Source organism: Pelodiscus sinensis, chromosome 4 (genome assembly GCF_049634645.1).
Source record: "Pelodiscus sinensis isolate JC-2024 chromosome 4, ASM4963464v1, whole genome shotgun sequence".
Classification (NCBI taxonomy): Eukaryota; Metazoa; Chordata; order Testudines; family Trionychidae; genus Pelodiscus; species Pelodiscus sinensis.
Window position 1 is genome coordinate 125,319,023 of NC_134714.1, and position 23,832 is coordinate 125,342,854.

Sequence of the window (23,832 nt, forward strand, 5' to 3'; positions counted from 1 at the left end):
TACACCCATGCCCCTCCCCGGGGCCAGAGCAGCAGCTGGTGTAAATCAGTGTTGCTCCTTTGAAGGTGGGGGTGGGGGGAAGGGGTTATGCCCATTTATACCAGCTAAAGATCTGGGTCCATAGGCTTGATTCTTAATTCTAGACGTACCCGTGAAAATCCAGTCCCCCTGCATGTGTGAAAAGCTGCTGTGCAAGCAGAATCGGGCCCTATCGGTGCACAGGAGGCCAGAACTGGGCCCACTAGGCCTGTCCCTTCCCTGGGGTAACGGCATTGATTTCAGCCCTGCTCACCACGCCTAGACCCCTGTGAGGAGGGGAGGTTGAAGCCAGTGGCCAAGCTCCTGCTGACTCCCATGGAAGCAGGCCCAGGGCAGAGAGAAGCAGGGGGCGAGGTATGAAGGCAAAGGGAGACAGGAAACGTGACAATTAAAACAGAGGCTGCTGGGGTCAGATTCTGCTCTCTCCAGGCAGGGAGCACTGCCCAGGCCAGGCCCCATGGGTGCCATGAGAGACCGAGGAACACGCCCCCAGGGTCCTTAGCACCCAGGAGTGGATGGGAAATTCTCCCTGCAGTGGAAGAGCCAGCCGGCCAATGAGAAACGACTTCCTTTATTCATGTGCTTGGGCTGAAATCCAGAGAATTGATTAGGGGGTGATCGATCACCCTCCTCCCTCCCCTCACGGTCAATGGCAGTCTGCGCCTTTCCGGGAGCGCGGGGGAGATCTGTGGGTGTCCCGGGGAGGATGGCTGGATCTAACTGCCGATGTCACAGCTCGACTCAGAGCAGCTGGCCCTGGGATCGCCGTGGGAAAGGGAGGCCAAGATTTGTAAATGTGCAAAATTAACCAGGCGCCTCAGTGCAGGTCTGTGGGGCAGGAAGGGCCAGAGACAACGGCCAGACTCCCACTGGCCCTGCATGCTTTGACTGGGCTCTAATTGGACTAGTCACTGGTGGTCTTCTCGGAGAAGCCGAAGGCTGAGCAGACTCTGGAGATGGAGCTCCTGTCTCAGGTCCGGGGGACCTCAGCTGAGTGGGTGCCAGCTAGTGTAAACCTCATGGCATCAATGGGCCGTATCCCCAGCTGGGGGTAAACTAACACTGCTTCACTGAAATCAATGGGCCAGATCTGCAGCTGGGATAAATCAGCCCCACTGATATCAGTGGGCCAGACCTCCAGTTCTTGTAAGTCCCTGGGCCAGATCCAGAGCTGGGGTAAATCAACGTTGCATCATGGGTGTCAATGCTGATTTACACCAGCTGAGAACCTGGCCCAGCACGTAGTCCCAGATAGCAGAACTCATGGGCACGTGATCCCGATTCCACGGCTGTCTCGGATGGCTGCAGCAACGGCCCGACTTGCCAGGCTGTTTAACGAAGGGCAGGCAGTCTGGTGTGCCCATGTCTCTGGAGCGGCCGTTTGAAAGCCAGTCCGTGGGGCCAGCCGACGCGCCGTGGGTGAGCACTGCCCCGGGGACCTTTGGCAGCGCATGGGGAGCAAGGGAAAGCCAAAGGGCCGCCGTGTGTCGGTTGCTGCAGCGGCCCTGTGCAGAGAAGGGGGCTGGGTTTCATGCGTGCGCCTGCAGGATCCTGTCCCTGCTGAGCGTCTCCGTTGTGCAGATAACAGCGAGCCGCCCCGGTGCTGAGCCGTTCTCTCCTCGCTCTGGGGCTTTTGCTGCACAGTGCATTTGGCTGCAAATTTCCTGCCGCTGAGTAGAAACTTTCTCACCTCAAACGGCAACCACAGGCGGCGATAAGAGAGTAAATATAGCAGGGAGAAAAAACCCAGCAGCTCAGGGAGCAGGGGAGGTTATTATTGAAATGGCTCAGGTTATTTCTGTCGGGGCCGGGCATTACGTAGCAACCACATCAGTATCTCCTCAACAATGGCTCTTCCACTGACAACAAGGGCCAGATCCTTAGCCGGGGTGATGCCATTTTACACCATTTGAAGATCTGGACCCATGACTCCAGTCGGGTGACATGAGCTGGCCCCTTTGACTCTGATAATGCAAACCTGCTTTACACCAGGTGAGGAGCTGTCCCACTGACTCCAGGAAAGTGACCATGGCTTTCCCTGGCTGGGGATCTGGTTCTTTGATGCCAATGGAGCTATGGTTGATTGACACCAATTAGGCATCTGGCACTTTACATCTTTAGTCTCCCCTGGCACCCACAGTCCCTTCCTTACCCCATATCAGGGTCACCTTCAGCATTCCATGCTTGGCAGGATCCCACCGCTGCCCCTCAGTTCTGAGAAGGATTCAGGCTCGATAGTGACTCAGGACTCCTATACTGATCATGACTGGTAGACACCAGTCCCTGACCTGGGAGGGAGTCCCGATCTCTTAGAGTGGGAAGGGACTTCTGGCTTTATTCATCCCAGGGCTGTACCATGCTTTGACCCCCCTTCCTCAGAGGCCAGCCTCCCACTGATGCTCAGAGGGGAGTGTGGCCTCACAGACACCCTGTCTACACTAGTGACATACACAGTGCTCTTCCTCTCTCCCAGCTCTAGGAATTCATGCGCTCAGGCCTTGGGGATGCTGGCTGTAAGGAGGCATGAGCCTGACCCTCACTGCGAGGCCTCTCAGCCTCTCTTGTGCTCAACAGGCTCTGTCAAGGAAACCGGCAGGCTGGGCTTCAACTGAGCAAGCTATGACGCACAGAACCACAGAGGGAGGAAAAGCAGCCTCTTCCTCCCAGCCACCCCCCTCCCCGTGCCAGGTAGCGCAGCCGGCTGTGGCGCAAACAGCCGCTCGCTCAGCCCTGAGCTCGCGGCTTCAGACAGGGTGGAGGAGGGAGAGACCTGGCCCGATGGGAGTCCAGCAGACAGCACTCATCCTGTTGGTCTTGGTGGGGATATGGGGTGAGTACTCAAACAGGCCTCTTCCATTCAGGGATTTGACGCAGCTGCCCTGCTCTGCAGCAGAGTCCCAGTGTGTCTGTGCGTGCCCTTCTTTCAGCAGTCGGGGCATGAGGCATTCATACCGTTGTTGCGGGTGTGCGGCCAGGAGGAACCAGGGCAGGCTAGATCATGCCCTACTGAACTGGTGCAGAGATCCCCTTGGTGGGGTGGTAGATTTTGCCCCATCCTACCTTTGGTTTCCAGGAATTTAAAACAATGGGCAGGTAAACTGGCATCTCCCCATTGGTGTCAAAGGGCCAAATCCCCAACCTGTGCAAATCGGCTTTGCTCCACTCACATGGATGGGCTAGATTCCCAGCTGGGGTCAAACCATCTCACTCTCCTGGGGTTGATTTACACCAGATGAGGAATTCCCCAAATAATTCTTTGGATTTGCTGCCTCGGATGGGCATTGTGCGTGGCGGTTTAACATAACAATACGCTGTATTTATATGGCGCCAAAGCGTTTTTGGTAATTTACCCATAAGCAGATGCTGAGTAAAGGACTTAAAAACAAACACAGATGGTCAAAACATCAGCCAATAAAATGAGCAGAAATCAACCTGCTCTTTAGCAATGAACCTTTTGAAATAGAGCAGGGCTCTAAACCATGTAGAAGTATGAGATTGAGCCTCAACCAATGTAAAGGGGTATTGGTGTCCATGTACTGCAATGGAGCATGCAAATTTACACCGCCCGAAGAGCCGGTCAAAAAGCAGATGTGCCAGGGATCCACCTTGAGCTGATATCTGGTTCTCTGTCCCTCCCGTTTGTCTATTTATCTGCCAATTGCATCATGTTGCAATGCTAGATGGGGAGCTCTCCGGGGCAGGAACGCTCCATTTGTTCAGCACTGAATACAACAGGCCCTGGTCACTGACTGGATCCTGTAGCCATGTCTGCAAAACAAATAAGCATCATAACAACATGTGAAGTGGTCATTTTGTGAGCCTGGGAAAGAGGGTGCGAGCGAGGACTCGAGATAAGGGAAAGCAGCGCCAGTTTCTCTTGAGTCATTTCAAACTGGAAGGGCCAAGCGCAAGTGGGTCAGGAGATTTTCAGCGAAGCGGCTTTTCACTGGAAAATGCCGCGAGTGATCAAAACTGAGTTTTTACAAGGGAAACGAAATGTCCTTTGGCGTAGTTGCTAGGTCCAGGATGGGATTTCTAGTCAAAGCGAAAGACAAAGCCTCGCTGGGGCACAGTCAATGCAACAGTCTTCCTGTTCCAGTTTGGGCACCTCCCTGCAATGGAAAACAACCGGTTTTGACTCCCGCATCTGATTTGGGCAGAGCAGGAATTTAAACCAGCGCCTCACATACCCCGGGTGAATACCCCAACCACTGGTTTATCCTGAGGTCTCTTTCCCGCTCTGCTTTTGTTGTTGTTGTTGTTAAGGTCTCAGCTCCAGCCCAATGTATCACAGGTGCTTTTTTTAAAATCTCAAACCCTGTTGCAGGACAAGAAAACCATTTCCCGCCCAGCTCTCTTGAGAACATACCGATGCACGTGTTCCAGGGCGGGCGGGTCGCCCTTTGTCTCCTTGGCTGGTCTCTCTCTGTGTGTGCACCTACACAGCAGGTTTGGGGCCTCTTGCCTTTGTCTCAGGGTGGGATCTTGAAATTCTTCCACTCTTAGACCAGAAGCCTGGAAGGTTGTCCTGCTTATAGAAACCGCTTACCATCCTGCAGGCCCCACTGGGTTTGAGGGACATGGCACAGCCACCAACAACAGCCTTTTTATTTAGCAGCCGGGGCAAAGAGAGACAACGGGATTTTAAATCAACATGCAGCCTTCATGGGTGCCCCTTTCAGGGCTTAAAAGGAGCTATTCAGGAATTCCACATTGACCTTATTAATGCAGAATAACGCGCACATGTGGACAAGCCCTTATCTAAATCCTGCCATCCCACCATGGTGACCAAAGAAGGTCAAATTTTCTCAAACTCCTCCGCAGGCTCCTGTGTTCTCCAGTAGCCCTTTGGATACCTGGCCAAAGTTTTTTGTTCCCCAGGTTCATTCCAGGGTTAGTGGGCGGCTTGGCTCCTCCTGGCTAAATTAATCCTGAATGATCAAAGGGGATCAAGGGGCAGTCCCTGGAGCTAATTTCTCAGCATTGTCCGATTACGACCCTTTTGTGGTAAGTGATAGGTGACCATCACAAGCCACCTTCTCCTTCCTGCCTGACCCAAACAAGAAACACTCAGACCCAAATATCCCTGCAGAAAACCACCCTTCGAGTAACCATGCCAATATACTACAGGGTACCCCATATTCACCACTGTACCACTGGTATCTCTCCTACCCCCATCAGCCCAGGGTTGTGTCCAAATGGCATGGTCACTCTAATTGAGGTCATAGGCACCTTAGATTCTAATGCAAGGAGCACATAGTCTGGAGGCAGCATGCAGGGCCCGCTGCACTGTTGGTGCTAAACCAAAGCATAACAAACCTCCTCACTGATAACAACACCTTAGGGACTAATCCTGTCCTGGCCCTGGTTGGGGGGCCCAGCGGTGACAGAGAAGACATAATCGTCTAGGCCTTTCCATCTTTTCTGTCTCTGGGACAATCTTCTAGGGCTTTAATCAGTCCCTAAATTTTTGCTGTGTTAGCTCATCACCAATCAAGATGTAGCCCATCAAATTCAGGGGGCATTTGGCCCGAATAATTATTTCAGGACTGTAACACGCCCCTCTGCCCCCCACACACACACCCGGCACCAGCCAAAGAAGAAGCAGAGGGGAGACTCTGGAAGAGCCGGGGAGGAGGGGAAACTGCTGTACTGAACCAACCTCCCAGTCCAGCCAGTATGCAGCCAAGGCCTGTAAGGAAGGCAAGCGGCATTCTCCTATAAAACGCAACTGTCTGCTAATCACCACAGCATCTAGGCTCCAAGTATAAGATCTCAAAGACGTGACATGGCTCAGGAAGGGTTGTGCCAGAAATTGGGGTCAAGCCTGCCCAGACATGAGCATCAAGGGGGGATTGTAGAATCATAGAACTCTAGGACTGGAAGGAACCTTGTAAGGTGCCGAAAGGGGTCAGCGGGGCTCTGAGTGTGTGAGTGACACAAATCCCAACATGTAGCTAAGCCAGCCTGGCAAAAACCATCAGGCACAGTTACTAACCCACAAAATCTGCTCTCAGCCCTGAGTGATGAGAAAGAAAAATCTACTGGCTTCACCCCCTCAGAAAAATACAATAGAAAACATGATCGCCGGTGCTGGGAGAGTTGAAATCTGTGAAGCTGCATTAATAAAAGGGAGTCCTGGCCCTTGGAGGCCTCTTTGTCCTCCCCATTGCTTGTCTCTTCACACTTCAGCCATGTGTCATGGGTCAGGGTCCCTCTGTGCCAGGCGTTGTACATTCATAGCAAGCACATCTGCCCTGCCTGAACGCCTGGTTTGCAGACAGCTTTTGTACTGGTCTGTCTGTTTGGTTGAGAGATGAGATTTCTACTAGTATACTGTCATACCCGTGTCAAGTTACCTTATACCGCCGCTGGTGAAGATCAGTGTAGATGGGATCGAACTAGAGAACGTAGAGAAGTTCAGATATTTGGGGAGCAACATGAGGTATGATCTAGACTGTAAGAAGGAAATAGCGACTAGAATAGCGAAAGGAAGAGCAAATTTGAAGGCGATGGATAAGATCTGGAAAAGTAAAGCGATTCGCTTAGGAATGAAGCTGAGCATCTTGAAAACGTGCATATTTAGCAGCATGTTGTAGGGATGTGAGAAATGGGTGATAACAAAAGATTCGAAGAGAAGGATATTGGCATTCGAGAGGAGTTGTTATAGAAAGATCCTGAGAATAGAATGGATGCAGAAGGTCACCAACAAGGAATTATATCAGAAGACACTGCCAAAAGAGAACCTACTGCAGAAGGTTATACAATGGGCTGTGTCTAGACTGGCAAGTTTTTCCAGAAAATCAGCCGCTTTTCCGGAAAAACTTGCCAGCTGTCTACACTGGCCGCTTGAATTTCCAGAAAAGCACTGACGATCTCATGTAAGATCGTCAGTGATTTTCCAGAAATACTATGCTGCTCCCGTTCGGGCAAAAGTCTTTTTCTGAAAGACTTTTGCGCAAAAGGGCCAGTGTAGACAGCACAGTACTGTTTTCCGCAAAAAAGCCCCGATCGCGAAAATGGCGATCGGGGCTTTTTTGCAGAAAAGCGCATCTAGATTGGCCACGGATGCTTTTCCGCAAAAAGTGCTTTTCCGGAAAAGTGTCCTGCTAATTTAGACGCACTTTTCCGAAAATGCTTTTAACAGAAAACTTTTCCGTTAAAAGCATTTCCGGAAAATCATGCCAGTGTAGACGTAGCCCAGAAGTTACAGCTATTCTGGCATATCTGCAGAATGAATGACGAGCGAAAAGTTAAGACCCTGGTTTTCAGCATAGTGGATGGTCCGAATAGGAGAGGCAGACCCCGCAGAGAATGGGGAGATGATATAGTAGATTGGTGCAGAGCTAGTTCACAGAAACTAAGCCACTCCGCACTGGACAGGGAAAGATGGAAGGAAATAGTGAAGGAGGCATCAGACAACAGCAGGCGTTGAGCCCAAGCACCTTGATACCAATATAACTATGTCCACACTAGAGGGGTTACGCCCCTTTTAACTACCTTGGTATTCTTAAAGCAGTACAACTTTCTAATGTAGACAAGACTTAGCATCTAAATCCTAGACTGAGTATTCTGGGGCAGTGGCTGCGTTTGTGTTGTTTATACTGAGCCTGGTACCATGGTGTCTTGAACCTTTCTTGGGATCTGGAAGTGCTATTGCAGCCACCCTAATAATAATGAATCAAGATTGGAAGCCTTTCTTAAAGCTGCACTCTAGCTCATCCACAAGATATGGGCTTCATGCAGGAATCGCTGGGTGAATTCCATGGCCTGGGTTATACTGGATGATTATAATGGCCCCCTCTGGAACTTAAAATTCATGATCATGATTAAATAAATAAACAGAATCAAATAATGCTGCAATTAAAATACTTGGTTTCTAGTCTCAGTTCTACCCACTAGTCTGCTGAGTGACAAAGGGCACGTCACCACTCTGTGCCTCAGTTTCCCCAACTGTATACTAGAGACAGTGATACTGATCTCCTTTGTGAAGCACTTGGAGACCCATGGATAAAAAAAGCACTAGATATGAGCTAGGGATTGCTATATTTATTTAGAGCTTACAGAACATTCTGAATATCCAAAGGACTACACAAACTAGTTCATCTCTTTTGCTTTCTCTGGACTTCTCCCATCTTAGCTCTGTCTTTCTTACAATGAGGCAGCCAAAGCTGAACACTGTCCCCCAGATGGCTGTAATACTGTGTCACTGAATCATAGAATACTAGGACTGGAAGGGACCTCGAGAGGTCATCGAGTCCAGTCCCCTGCCCTCCTGGCAAGACCCCGCACTGTCTAGACCGTCCCTGATAGACATTTATCTAACCTGCTCTTAAATATCTCCAGAGATGGAGATTCCACAACCTCCCTAGGAAATTTATTCCAGTGCTTAACTACCCTGACAGTTAGGAACCTTTTCCTAATGTCCAACCTAAACCTCTCTTGCTGCAGTTTAAGCCCATTGCTTCTTGTTCTATTCTCAGAGGCCAGGAAGAGCAAGTTTTCTCCCTCCTCCTTGTGATACCCTTTTAGATACCTGAAAACTGCTCTCATGTCCCCTCTCAGTCTTCTCCTTTCCAAACTAAACAAGCCTAATTCTTTCAGTATTCCTTCATAGGTTATGTTCTCTAGACGTTTCATCATTCTTGTTGCTCTCCTCTGGACCTTCTCCAATTTCTCCACATCTTTCTTGAAATGCGGTGCCCAGAACTGGACACAATACTCCAACTGAGGCCTAACCAGCGCAGAGTAAAGCGGAAGAATGACTTCTCGTGTCTTGCTCACAACACACTTGTTAATGCATCCCATAATCAGGTTTGCTTTTTTTGCAACAGCATCACACTGTTGAAATGTGCTCTGTCTTCATCTCTGGGCCTCCTATTCTTAAAGGTTGAGTCCATTGGTTTTCTCAACACTGGCAAAGTATCAGGTCAGGGATTATACAATCAAATCTGTGGTATAGTGGCATGAGATACCAGAACTAATTCACGCTGGAGAGAGGGGAAGCCTCAGTGACTCAGAGCTTCCCAAAGAGGAATTTAACTCCTTGGACAAAAGTTGCAAAGTGATCTTTGGCTGACCAGCTTGACACATCTGAAAAGGGATTCAGTTGCAAGAGCATGGGTGCTCAGCAATGTTCCCTTTAATTGTTTTCATCTGTCTGCAGAATAAATTTTGTTCTATGCACCAAGGCATGTGTGGAGGCACCACCAATAGAAGCAGTGCTGCCGGCTGTGGGTGCTTTGCTAATCAGCTGGGCAGCATTTCAAACTCTCCTGGGTGGCCACCCAAGCACACAGTTTACAGGGAACACTGGTGCTCAGCCCCTTCCAGAAATCAGATTCCTCTTGGACACCTCAGATTCTCCACTCAAAATCACTAGTCACTCCTGAAAATCTTGGCCACAAAGTCTAAACCAGTAAAGGTATGTCTACACTAGCCCCCTAGAACGATCTAGGGAGGCTAATGAGGGCGACCGAAATTGCAAATGAAGTGCAGGATTTAAATATCCCGCGCTTGATTTGTATGTTCCCGGCCGGTCACCATTTTAGAGATTGACTAGCCCGAAGTAACTGCCCGCGTCTACACGCGGCAGTGAAACAGGATTCCGAAATAAAGCCGTAACTCGAATTAGCTGGTAAACCTCATTGAAGGAGGAATTGCGCTTCATTTGCAATTCCGGTCGCCCTCATTAGCCTCCCTAGATTGATCTAGGGGGCTAGTGTAGATATACCCTATGTCATTCAGAGCTGCCTTTCCTTGAAATAGTCCCATTCACAGATCTTGTCAGGGTAACGCTGCTAACGTCAGACATTTTCAAATCAGCAGGTCCAGATAACTTGCATCTAGGAGATTTAAGAGACCTGGCTGAGGAGCTCTCAGCAAGGTTTATGCTGATTTTCAATAGATCTTGAAATTCAGGACACTGGAAGAAAGCCAATGAGTAAATGGGATGTCCCAAATAAATATAGGTCTGTCAGTCTGACACTGATCCCAAGCAAGATAAAATGGAGGGGCTGATACAGGACTCAATAAAGTATTAAAGGGAGCCAATATAATTAATGCCCATCAAACACATTTGACAGATCTTGTCAAAATAACCTGATATCTTTTTTTTTTAATGAGATTACAAATTTGGTTGATACAGTTAATTGGGTTGATGTCATAAACTTCTGTAAGGCATTTGAGTTGGTAGCACATGACATTTGGATTAAAATCTATAAATATATAAAATTAACATGGCACACAATAAATGGACTAAAAACTGTCAAATGATAAGTCTAAAAATGTAACTGCTAACAGGGAACAGTCATTAAACAGATGCATTTCTAGTGGGGTCTCACAGGGATCAGTTCTTGGCCCTATGCTATTTAACATTTTTATTAATGACCTGGAAGAAAATGTAAAATTATCCCTGATAAAGTCTGCAACAGACATAAAAATCCAGCAGTGGTAAATAATGAAGAGGACAAGTCACGGATCCTGAGTGATTTGGATCACTTGGTAAGCTGGAGGCAAGCAGACGATGTTTGTTTTGATATGGCTAAATGAACCCACCTGGGAACAAAGACTATCAGCCGTCCTTATAGAATGGGGGACTCTCTCCTAGGAAGCAGTGATTCTGAAAAAGATTTGGAGATTGGGGCGGATAATCAGCTGAACGTGAGCTTCTGGTGCCACACTATGGCCAGAAGAGAAATGCTATCCTGGAAGGCATAGATGGAGTAGAGAGGTTATTTTTATCTCTGTGTTTGGCTCCGGCAAGACCATTGCTGGAACTGGTTTCCCGTTCTGGTGTCCGCAGTTCAAGAGGGATGTTGATAAATTGGAGACGGTTCAGGGAAGAGCTTCAAGAATTATTAAAGAATTAGAAGCCACATCTTAGAGTGATCGATTCAAAGAGCTCCATCGATTTCATTTAACAAAAGAAGGTTAAAGAGTGAGTTGATTAGAGTCTAAGTACCTACATGATAGGGGTGACAGGTGAGGAAGGACTTGGCGGGAGGGGGGACATAAGCCACATGACCCCCACCACGACCTCCATCCCATGCCACCTGGGGAAGGCTGGGACAATGCCCCCCTCCACCCAGGCCTCACCTCTGCCCCACCTCATCCTGCCCCTGCTCTACCTCACCCCACCCCTGCCCTGCCTCTTCCCCAAGCCCCCTCACCTGAGAGACGTGGACCAGGGGACCAGCGAGGGCCTGGCACCAGCAGCAAGGGTTGAGCCCTCCCGTATTCATCAGCTGCAGTGCGGGGAAGTGGAGTGACAAGGCCCTAGCTCGCTCTGCTCCCAGCCACTTCTCTCTGCTTCCTGCTGAGTGTTCCTCTGAGTGATGTGGCTGGGAGCAGGGGGAGCGGAGCCATGTTGCTCTCCTTTCCTCCACTGCTGATTGTGCGTGCGGAGGGGGGGGGGCTAACCCCTGCTGCAGGCACCAGGCCCTCACTAGTCCCCACAGCTGCCCGGATCATCTGGTTCCTTTCCCCTCCTCCCCACTGTGTTTAGGGGGTCACATGCCCCTGTGCCCCTGTACCCCCTCTCACATGTTGCCTGTGTTACATGTGGAATAAATATTTAATAATGGGGTGTTGCCCATGATTGGGAGTGCCTAGTTCAGCCAGACTGTCTAAAGCAGGGCAAACACCCCAAATTGGCAGTACATTCTATAACTAGATTTCAACCACCCAGTACCAAATATGAACTCCCAGAGTACGACGACAGTCTTATAATGCAGTCACAGACAGTCACCTTAGAATCTCCAGGTTCTCCTAGTTCGAACTAGGGTGGTAGTGTAGACATACCCCAGTGTATCTTGCTACCAGGCAAGCTGGACTATGTGACAAATAGCATACCCCCCCAAAACCACCAACAGTTATAAAATATTCAGGTTACTTCCAGTCCCCAGAGGCCAATCATTCATGCTGAGAGACTTCTGAGAAACTGGAAAAACTTAAAAAAACAATGAATAGTTTATAGCAGCATCTTAAAGACTAACAAAACATGAAGATGGTATCATGAGCTTTCGTGGATACAACCCACTTCTTCAGATGAGTGGAGTATTAAAAGTCCAGTTCCAAAAATAAATAGGGGACGGGCGGGGGGAGGAAGGGAGAACAAAATAGTGAATTAGAGTGTTCAAGTTACAAGAAGCTGACAGAGAAGTTACAAATTGTTCTTAAGTACCCTCGTATCAGCTTCTTGTAACTTGAACACTCTAATTCACTACTTTTTTCTCCATTCCTTCCCCTTTCCCCGCCATCCCTTTTTTATTTTTAGAACTGGACTTTTAATACTCTATTCATCTGAAGAAGTAGGCTGTGCCCACGAAAGCCCATGACAACATCTACATGTTTTGTTAGGGTATGTCTACACTAGCCCCCTAGTTTGAACTATGAAGGCGAATGTAGACATTTGAAGTTGCAAATGAAGCTTGAGATTTAAATATCCCGGGCTTTATTTGCATCCTCCCATCCGGGCACCATTTTTAAGCCCCCTAGTCCGAACTAACTGCCCGTGGCTACACGCGACAGTCAAATGTTAATTCGAACTAAGTCCTAAGGACTTAGTTCGAATTAACATTTGACTGCCACATGTAGCCGCAGGCAGTCACTTCGAACTAAGGGGATTTTAAAATGGCACCCGGACGGAAAGATGCAAATAAAGCCCTTGCAACCCTTCGAATGCCTACATTAGCCTCCCTAGTTCGAACTAGGAGGCTAGTGTAGACATACCCTTAGTCTTTAAGGTGCTGCTAGACTATTTGTTGTTTTTTCAGTTTTTCTGGTTACAGACTAACTCGGCGACCCTCTGAAGCTTCTGAGAAACTGACAGATTACTACATCTCTGCTTCCATCTGGAATTACAGTCTCTACGGAGCCTCACAGCTGCAGTTTGCCATTTCCATGACACTTCCTGCAGTTCCCCTTGGCTGGAAATAGCAAACTGCAGCCAATGGGAGCTGCGAGGTTCCATGGCTACAGACACCGCCAGCAGCTCCATGATTCAAGTTTGAAAACTGCTGAACTAGATGATCACAATGGTTCCTTCTGACCCCGGGATCTATGAATCCGTAAAGTCACACTAGTGCAGAGGGCCAGTCCAAGACTCTATGCCCTATTTACATTCTGTGTTAAGGATACTGTAGGTAAACTGATGTAGCCCCATCGACTGAAATGGAGCAACGCTGATGTCTACCAGCTGGAGAGCTGGTCCATTGACTTCAATGGAGTGATACTGATTTGCATCTGGTGCCAATTATTTAAACATATCCAAACATTCTATGTTACGTTGTGACATGGGTGGGAAAGTGCATGGAACTGTGGCTTTTCCTCATGGTGTCTTTGAAACACCACAGATCCTCCTTGCACCAGTCCTGTGGATGTTGCACAGCTGTGGGAGAGTGAGTGCGGGAGGGAGGGGTCTATTCTGCCTTTGGCATCAGCAACAGTCTTGCCCAGTCTGGACTCTGGCAATAACAATGGTGCAGGAGGCAGGAAAGGTTAAGCAGGATTTCTAGAGCCCACAGGGAGCTTGTGGCACTGGGGGTGGTTAGAAAAATCTGCTGTGAATTTGTGAATTGTATTTAGTTAGACTCATGTATGGGGATCAGTGGGGATCCCCATGATATCATTGGAACAGACTGACTAGAACCACCATTTAAACGCCTGTCTTCCACTAGGACTTTAAGTTAGCATCACCCGATGGAAGCAGGAGTGAATAATTGACATGCCAACAGGGAAAACTGCTAAGTATGTTACACATTTAATTAAACTGAAGATCAGGTGCTCAGCTGGTGTAAACTGATGTAGCTGCATTAACATCATATAGAGCTACACTGGTTTTCACCATCTAGGGTTCTGGCCCTGAGTCTGTATAGCAAAAATCTTGAGCTATAGTCATGTGGGAAGGAAGGCTAGGATGTACCAGAGATCAAAGAATACCCTTCTTCCAGAAATCTGAAATACTAAAAAAAACTAGCTCACAGATGTTTGCAGTGAGGTCTGGCAGTGGTTTTTTAATGTGCATCCAACAGAAATTAGCTGTCAACCAATCAAAGCAATTGGTCCTAAATACTAATGCAAGTTTACACCAGCCAAGGGCCATGATCCATCCTTTCCTGGTACCTTGTCCTTTACCACATCTCTCCCGTTTGTCTACCCACAGATTGCATCTTGATGTAATTTAGATTGCATAGTAGGATCATAAATCATGTGCACAAAAATTACCCGAGAGCCAGAAGCCTGGGGATTATTTGCTTATAAAAATTCATGACAACATTCTACCACAACGGGCTTAACAACAGCTGCAATCAGGCCTCCGCTGCAGCATACAGAGCTGGGTGTGATAAAGATTTAAAAGCACAGTTTTGCTCTGTAAAGCAACTATATCAATGTAATGGGCTAGATCCCTATCTGGTGTAAATCAGCATGATTCTATTGGAGCCAGTGGGGCAGATCCCCAGCTGGTGTAGACCACCCTACTGATCTCAGGAGTGGACTGGTATCATCTTAGTCAACAGCCTTCCTCTGGCCCCATGTGCTTTTCACATAAGTCACCCAAGAGACTGGAGCCCATCGGCATGAGTGAAACACGCTGGCCATTCTTTCCAGCATTCATTGCCTTACATTAGACCAGAGTCAGACTCCTGTCCCCCAGCCTGAACTCCTCCCTTGCTTCCATGAGCTCCTAGCCCAACACCACTGGCTGTACCTACCCAGCAACATGTGTGTCCTCTGCAGATGTCCTTACTTTGCTGCCCAATCCCTCCTCAAGAGCATGGCAGGAAAGGACTTCCTGGTGAAAGGACCCCAGAAAGAGATCTTTGGGTAGGAATCCACCGCACTGTACAGCTTCCAAACAGCTCCAATACCCCCAGTGAGGCAGAGAAGGTATTTTGCTTTGCTGGAGCCTCACCATCCTTCTTTCAGCTCCGCTCCCCCACCTCCTTTAGTGAGCTTTGAAGGGTCTGGGGCTGCTGCCACCTCAATCCAAATGCTATCAAGCAAGCTGTGAACATGGTCCCCTGGGGATGCCGGCAGGGCTTGCGCCCAAGGTCTTCGGCACTAAGGGTACAGGCTGCAGGAATGACTCCTGCCCCTAGAAACTGGGCCAGACTCATAACGCACTGTGGGCCAGCCCTTGGTAGGGGCTGTGTCACACACACTGGGAGGCAGGGTGAGCCTAGTGGATAGGGGCCCAGATGGGAAGTCAGGGAACTCATGTGATATTCCCTGGGATTTCTCAGGTAATGAGGCACCTCTCCACCATGTGCCCTTAAAGCAAGGGAGCCTCATCTGTGTCTGCTAGGGGGTAAGAACATAAGAACCTAAGAATGGCCAGATTGGGTCAGACCAAAGGTCCATCTAGGCCAGTATCCTGTCAGCTGACAGTGGCCAATACCAGATGCCCCAGAGGGAGGGATCACAACAGAAAATCCTATATGATCCTTTTCCTGTCATCTATTTCCAGACAAACAGAGGCTAGGGACACCATTCCTACCCATCCTGGCTAATAGCCATTGATGGACCTAACCTCCATGAAGCTATCCAGCTCTTTTTTGAACCATGTTAAAGTCCTGGTCTTTGCAACATCCTCTGGCAAGGAGTTCCACGGGTTGACTGCGCGCTGAGTGAAGAAAAACTTCCTTTTGTTTGTTTTAAACCTGCTGCCTATTAATTTCATTTGGTAATCCCTAGTTTTAGTTCCCTGACTCCACCGGCACTGCCCTCTCAGTCTACACAACCCCACTGCCCCTTTGCAGGTTAGCCATAGACACCATGTATCTCCCAAAACTCTATGAGCATCTTCCTGGAGTGCACAGCCCTCGGTCAACTGGACACTCACAGAATTCACACAGCTGTTGCTCCCAAAGGAACAGTATTGTATAGCTTACTACTTATACTTCAGACTACCACTTGGCTCTACACAGCACATCAATAGGGAAATCAAAGCTACATGTATTTAACAAAGAACAGAGGCTTGAGTAATAGCAAGTAAGTAGAAATATTGGAAGCAATTGGCTAGTGTCACATAAAACACCCCTCACCATCCAGGCCTAGACTTAACTAACAAGATATTTTTCTGACTCGTGATGTTTAGCTCACCCAAATTCTTTCTCCCAGGACGTAAGCAGGCAGGCTGTGACCCTCTGTTTCTAAGACAAGCATTCTGGCAGCTTGTCCTCTACGTGACAGATTATGGGGGTGACCTCTGTACCCTCAGACAGAGCTCCAATAATCCAGGTTTTTGCTTGTATACAGGATAGGGGACCTCTCCGCTGTTCATTATTTCCTGTCTAGAATTCCCCCTGGAGACTTTGCTAACTTGTGATTAACATTTGGCTGAGAATGTAAATAGCCTTTCACTGTGAAGCAAACAATATCCAACTTACATATAGCCAGACAGGTAGATAAGCATATCCTGCTGGAAAGAAGGTGGTTTGTCACCTTTTGGTGACCAGCCCCTAATCACAGAGCATAATTTTCAGGATATATACACAGCACCTTACGTATTATCCACACCTACATTTCACGGTGGCGATGCGGATCAGCATGACACAACCTTTCACTAGAGCCCATACATGGCGACCTTTGATAAACTACTGTGTAGAGACCAGACCCAAGAGATTTTTGGAACCCTTATTCACCCCTGTGCCCTCTGCCAGTGGGAATCAAGAGTTCACTGCCTCGCATTTGGCTTCTCTTCCCAGCTCTGATGTGCTGCATCACCTTGGGCAAATTCCCTCCCCTCTCCTGCCTCAGTGTCCCCTCTCACTCTTTGCCAGTCTTTTCTCTCAAGACTGAAAGATCTTTCGGGGCAGAGAGTGTCGCTCACTATGAGTTTGTACCATGCACCACAGTCTGTACTAGAGCTTGAGGTGCTTTTGTAATACAAATAATAGTAATAATGGAACAGCAGATCAGAAAAGGCCCCTGACATGGAACTAGCAGCAATGTCCCTTAGGCCATTTAATATAGGGAACGATTCTGTACTGGCCTCATTGGGCCCTAAGAAATCCTTTCCATTGCAGAGGCCTAATAGTCCATGCTTAGCTCTGTTGGAAGAAGGAAGGCCATGTCTGGAGTGCTGTGTCCAGTTCTGGGCCCCCCACTACAAAAAGGATGTGGACGCATTGGAGAGGGTCCAGCGGAGGGCAACCAAAATTATTAGGGGGCTGGAGCATATGACCTTTGAGGAGAGGCTAAGGGAGTTGGGTCTATTTAGACTGCAGAAGAGAAGAGTGAGGGGGGATTTGATAGCAGCCTTCAACTTCCTGAAGGGGGTTCCAAAGAGGATGGAGAGAGGCTGTTCTCAGTGGTGACAGAAGGCAGAATGAGGAGCAATGGTCTCAAGTTGCAGTAGGGGAGGATCTAGGTTGGATATTAGGAAAAACTATTTCCCTGGGAGAGTGGTGAAGCACTGGAATGGGTTACCTAGAGAAGTGGTGGAATCTCCATCCCTAGAGGTGTTTAATTCTTGGCTTGACAAAGCCCTAGCTGGGTTGATTTAGTTGGGATTGGTCCTGCCTTGGGTAGGGGGCTGGACTTGATGACCTCCTGAGGTCTCTTCCAGCTCTATGATTCTAAGTTTGTGGTGTGCTGGTTTTATTAAAGGATAACAAAGGCTTTTCCAAAAATGCTGCAGAGCAGACAACAGAAATTGCAGACAAGAGCCTTTTAGCAGAAAACATCCTTCAGTGGGAGCATAGTTCAGAACAGGGCTACTCAACATGCGGGTCACATGCGCCCTTTGGCCTGTTTGTTTCCAGCTCACGGTACAGTTTTGGTTTACACGAGGCTCAACACGCAGCCTGAGGGTGGGAGCCCAAATAAAAAAGTAACCAATATAATGATCTTCTGTTGATATGCATTTTAGTAGTTAAATTCCTGGACTGTCATTGATCATATGGGTGGGAATGAGGTAAATATTGCATTTTATTAATATCAGCGGAGCTGACTTAAATGGGGCCTGCATGTTGTGTAGTCTTGCTTTAATCTTTGTGTAATGTCCGTCGGTGTGAAAGAAGCTATTTGCATATATTTGCATGTCTATGCAACCCCACTTAAGTTGAGGCCCTTGGCATGTGCTGTATCATTGTGGGCCCCGGGACTTCCAAAGTTGGGTAGCCTTGGTTTAGAACCAAGGTGCCATGTTTCCCTGGCCAAGGGGCATGATGCAGCATTAGCTGCCTGGCTCCTAATGAGAAGTATGTTTGAACTGAAGTCATGCCTGTCCACCTTACTTCTCCTGACGGTCTCTTCTCTTTGCAGTGACCTCCTGCCATGGTTGGGAAAGCTGGAATCCTGCAGGTCAGTGCATCTGTTGAAACCTCTTTCAAGCCATGTTGCTCTTGGATATAAAATAAAATCCAATCAGGCAGCCGTCAGTTACTTAGCTTATTAGCAACATATGTAACCAGCTTAGCGTTCTGCGGCATCAAGAAAGAGACTTATCCTGGTTTCCTCATCCTGATGTGTACTGGTCCCCAGAATGTCACTGCAGCAAGGGTTAGCCAGCTAGGCCCAGCACCATCCTTCTTGCTCTGGGACACCTCACACCCTGAGAAATCTTTGCAAGAGGAGCGGGTCAAGCAGCCCAGACTCTGATGACTACACAGTCTCAGCACCTCCAGGGCGCTGATGCCTCAGCTACAGACGGGAAATTTTGCAAAAATGTACCACTATTGCAAACAGCTTCACTGAGGTTAGCAATGTTGGGAGCCTTAATGCAGACTTACTGCTAACTACCGCAGGGCTTTTAGCATCTCCTATTGCTCATCAGCCGCAGGGTTAAACTCCAGCAGCAGCTGCCAGCCCATTGATCCCAGTGCTGCTAACATCTGGAGCTGGAATCGCATCTACAACATTGCTCTAGTATAGAGTAGTAAGACAGCCCAGCTGTCTCCATGTGCATGCTGGTGTGTCTACACACACAAAGCCACACACACACACACACACTACTACACATCAAGAGAGCCACACAAACAAATGAACACCATAGCCTTCCTGCTCTGCTTCACAAAACAGCTTCTGACATTTCAGAGAGCGCTGGAGCAAAAGGAACTAACAGGAGACAAGATTGAGTTGAGGGCTGATTCGCTTCAGGAAAGAGGAAGATTTTACATGGCGATAACTCACAAGTATTCACTAGTCCATTGTAAAATCTTAGTGGAGACAAGGGACCTGTAGCTTTTACAACATCAGCACTGGAGCACGGTGAATTTATTTTTAAAGTAAATGGCTGAAATTCAACAAATAGCGTTGGCTGGAAAAAATGGGAATTTTAAAAAAATGTCAAAACACTCCATTTTTAGCCATTTAAAAATGATGTTTTGTCTCAAATTATTTGTGGTGTTGTTGAAGTCATGTTTGTTCCAGGATATTAGAAAGGCAATATAGGGAGGCAATAGCTATTATTGGATTGATTTACATTGGTGAAAGAGACAAACATTCGAGCTCACACTGAGCTCTTCTTGAAGTATGAAGCTCTGTGTGAGCTCCAAAGCTAGTCTCTCTCACCAACAGAAGATGGTGCAATAAAAGACATCGCCTCCCTCACCTTGTTTCACTGAAAAGTTTAGCTGTATTTTTAAAAGGGGTGAAAAACACTCAGAAAGGAAAGTTTAAAAGATCATTTGGAACTGAATGAAACATTTTGTTTAATCCAAAATAAAACAAGAAATAAAACAAAACAAATGTAATTTGGGGTCAAACAAAATGTTTCAGCTGACCTGACAACATTTGATATTGTTTTGTTTCAGCAAGAAAAAAAAATAACATTTGATTTCAGTTCAAATCAAACTGATTTTTTCCTTGAATTTTTCAGTTCAGCTTCCAAACTGAAAAAAAAATCAATGATTTGCTCACACTTGGTCAGCACTATCACCCCTAATATCATTAACTCATAGACACTAGCCTCCCCCCCCTCACCTCTCCTCTGTTCTAAAATCTGATTTGTCAATTTTATATGTGTTAACTTTTTTTGATTGTATCCCTTTGGTATATATGGTCATGCCAATTTTCTTCCACAATTTGATCTGAGGAAGTGGGTCTGGCCCACGAAAGCTCATCACCTAATAAACCATCTTGTTAGTCTTTAAAGTGCTGCATAGTACTGTTTTTTTGTTCCCCTACCATAGTCAGTCTTGTATATTTAAAACCTACTGTCCCTGTCCCCTGTGGTATTGCACAGCAGGTGAGCTAATGTGTATTAGAAACACATGCTTTTTTTGTGTCAGAGAAGGCAAAACTAAAGAGAGGGAAACAGACACAAGGGAGGAGAAAGAGAGAGATTTCCTATACTCTAACATGCTGTTTTACCATCTCAGCAGGGCTGAACATGAGACTCACGGGAACTGGCTTCAAATGTTTGGGTCTGCTGGAGATTAATCTTACTGGCAACTGGGAGAGAGTTTGTCACCAGCTCTGGGACCAGAAGTTCACAAAAATGGTCTGTAACCAGCTGGACTGTGACTCCTTCTTCTTTAGTGAGGTTATCAAATTTAACTCAGGGCAGAAACCCATGGGAAGGAGGAAGATGAACTGCCTGAGTAATGTGCCTGACCTGAAGCTCTGCTCCTGGGTTAAATCCAACTGCACTGAGGAGGTGATCATGATTTGCAAAGGTAGGTCTCATCCTCCACTCTGTGGTGTATTCAGGACTGTATTGGAATTACAATGTAACATCAGGAGCATGAGAACAGATGTTCTTAGTCCTGCTTGCAATCAGAGTCAGGCAGAAAAGAGCCAGCTGAAAGCAAGGTGGGTGAGTTATGTCTCACTGCCTAAGGCAGCGGTGTGCATCCCATGGGTCACAACCCCGCCAGGGGTCGCGGCTATCTTCCTGGGGTATCACAGCACTGTGCTGGCCGTCATTTTGTTTTCCCGGCTCGGCACCCAACTTACACACAGCGCGGCCAGGGGGAGTGGCAGGGGAGTGGAATGGCGCTTTGGCACTAAGCGTTGGTTTTTTTCTTTTTTTTTGCTCAACAAAAAATGTTCCCAGCCCTGAGGGTCATGAATTAAAAAAGGTTGAGCACCACTGGCATAAGGGAGAAGCCTGTTTTCTTCCTATGTATGTTTCTGAGTTCTTGCGTGCTATTGTTCTGAATTTAAGAAATCAAGTAGAATTGCACTGCAACCTTCCAGTGAGGGAATTTATCTCTTTTTTATTTAATTTCTGTCTGTGTCAGTTCAGTGAACGTAACTCTTCCTGACTGCCTCGTTTACAACTTTTGCCTGGACTGGGTCTGAGCTCTACTAAAACATTTTGGACGTCCTTATCTTTTCAGAAAAACAGAACATCACCACTGCACCACCAACAACTTCATCACCAACTGCAACAGAACCCCCTGGTAAGGAAACTCCCCACACCCACACACCCACATTAATCAAATCCATTCAGATCCACATTCACTCTTATGATAGAAATGGTTGCAAGTTACCACATGTAAAGGTGATCATTAGGAGAGACGATGCAAAAAATCAAAAGAGTCCCTCAATAAAATTAAGATCAAACAAATCAAAGGAAGTGCTTCTTTGCACACTGAGACATCTGCCTGTGGAACTTATTGCTACGGGAAGCCATCTATGTATGGGTTTTTAGGAGAGACAGATAATCATATAATGGATAACAACATTTGTAGGAAGACCAACTAAAACATGGTAATTGTATCTCATTCTTCAGGGGCATAAACAGATCCCCCCTGGGGCTAAAATATAATTCCCTTCCTCACTCCAGTGAACAGCACTGCACGTTGAGCAAGCTGGATTAGGTGGGGAGAGATCACCTTGCTCTGAAGCATCAGGTAAAGATTGCTAGTGGAAACATGACAGTGGACTAGGTGGACAGCTATCTGAACTGGTACCGCAGGAGGCAGGATATTTAATTCCATGGATCAGTGGTCTCATTTAGTATGGCATTAGCAGGGAGTGAGATACGAGACAAAATGGGCCAATGGTCTATTATGATAAAGCAGGATATGGAGCAGTAATTAGATCTAGTACAACAAATCCTATATTACTTTGATTATTAGATAGATATTTTCAATTTAATGGGTACTTGGATGATTTAATTTCAATTATTGATGAAAACTCTGCTCAGGGACTGCACTACCCCACAGAGTCAGAGCAGCACCCTAGGACTGAGTGGATCCTGGCTGGAAAACACCCCAACAGCTGTTCCCATTGTTTCAGATGTAGCTGAGAAGCTGGAATAAGAAAAGTGGTGAGGAGGGATTTCAGCAGGATTTCACTAGGACCAGGCTCTCTCCTAACAATCTCCCACAGTTCCCCACAGCTGAAGTCTATTAGGGTGTGCCTCTCAAATGACTAGGGAGTAAAAAACTGGTTGATGTGACCAAAAATAGCAGCAGAAAGGCACCCCAACACCTTTATTGCAGGCAATGTTGGTAGGTTACGTGCCATGGTGTAGAGATGGTGTGTCTGTCTGTAACAATCCCCTTCTCTTTGTCCTTTCCCCAGGCCCTCCTAGGCTACGGCTGGCAGATGGAAGGTTCAACTGCTCAGGGACGGTGGAGCTGTACATGGGAGGCCAGTGGGGAACTGTCCAGTCACGTCCAGAAAACAAGAGCGAGCTGGCCAGCTGGGTTTGCCGCAACGTAGGCTGCGGTGAAGCCTTAGATGAGGCCAAGTGGCCTTCCATCACGAAAGATGAAAGACCTCATCTACCTGTCCGCTGGGAGATGATGGCATCATGCAGAGGTGACTCCCTCCCAGACTGTTTCAACAGAACCAGCATCTCCCGCAACAAAATCCCAGCCTCCGTCCTCTGCTCTGGTGAGTGAGTCCATCTTAGGACAGCCACGTCAAGTTCCTTTTCGCTTTCCTCTCTTGCCATGTTTCACCGTTACTTCTGTCCTGTGCACTCTAAAGAGGCCAGTCCACCCCCGCAGTCCTGTTACTGCATGAGGTGGGGAAAGGGGAATCACTCCACTGGCAGCCTGCTGGCCATGAACTTAAGTGTCAGATTGTGGTAGATCATTTCTAGAATAACAAGGAAATGCTTCAGAAATATTCCCCTCTTCTATCACCATGCCTAGTGCTGGCCTTTAGTGTCTAGAACTGCCAGCAGATTTGATTCTCAGCTCTTTTTCCCCTCCGTCATCCCTTTGTCTACAAATCCAAAAGTGTCAAGATTGCTGTCACTTTTACACACACCAGCATCCTCTGCACTAAGCTCAGCAATGCCAAGCATCAGTCTCAATTATTACCGAGTTTATTTCCGGTAACAACTTCTGATGCTGAGAATTTTCAGACTCTTGGGTAGAGAACAGTGCAACACAACCCTGTACTAATGCAACATTAAAGTTTCTAATGCAATACAAATGCTCTGCAGTAGGGATGTAAAATTTCAATTAATTGGCTAATTGAATAGTCAACTATTCAATTAGTTGATAAGGGCGCTTCTGCCTTTGAAGTGTAGCAAAAGCCCCAGGACTACACTTCTAAGGCAAAAGTGCTGTGGGGAGCACAGGGCCAGCAGGGGACTCAAGCAGTCCCTCGCTGGTCCCCTACTCCTCACGGTGTTTCAAAGCAGCAGCGCCACATGGAGGCCAGAGTCAGCAGGGTAGTCCCCAGCTGGCCCCAGGCTGCACATGGCATTTCAAAGCAGCAGACCCCGGGCTGCACACAGCATTTCAAAGCAGCAGCGCCGTGTGGAGCCCAGGGTCTGGCCCCAGGCGCCACATGGCACTGCCGCTTTGAAGCACCCCATCCTCTTCCCCACCCCTTGCTGCCTCTTTCTGATAGAGGCAGCGGGGGTGGGGGTGGGAA

At 47.6% G+C, this 23,832-nt stretch overlaps 1 protein-coding gene across 5 annotated transcripts in view; it reads left to right on the forward strand.

Moving 5' to 3' along the window:
• Nucleotides 1-23,832, forward strand: part of CD5 (CD5 molecule) — a 39,394-nt gene that overhangs the window by 4,768 nt on the left and 10,794 nt on the right. For 2 of the 5 annotated variants that reach the window (XM_075928404.1, XM_075928405.1), the window contains exons 1-5: nucleotides 2,737-2,869; nucleotides 18,310-18,348; nucleotides 20,367-20,663; nucleotides 21,330-21,392; nucleotides 22,522-22,836. In XM_075928404.1, the coding sequence (XP_075784519.1) occupies nucleotides 2,818-2,869; nucleotides 18,310-18,348; nucleotides 20,367-20,663; nucleotides 21,330-21,392; nucleotides 22,522-22,836 (766 nt within the window). In that variant the 5' untranslated portion in view covers nucleotides 2,737-2,817. Of the gene's footprint in view, nucleotides 1-2,736; nucleotides 2,870-7,093; nucleotides 8,854-18,309; nucleotides 18,349-20,366; nucleotides 20,664-21,329; nucleotides 21,393-22,521; nucleotides 22,837-23,832 lie in introns of those variants that run through there. The other 3 variants (XM_006110281.4, XM_075928407.1, XM_075928406.1) reach the window with 3 other exon arrangements.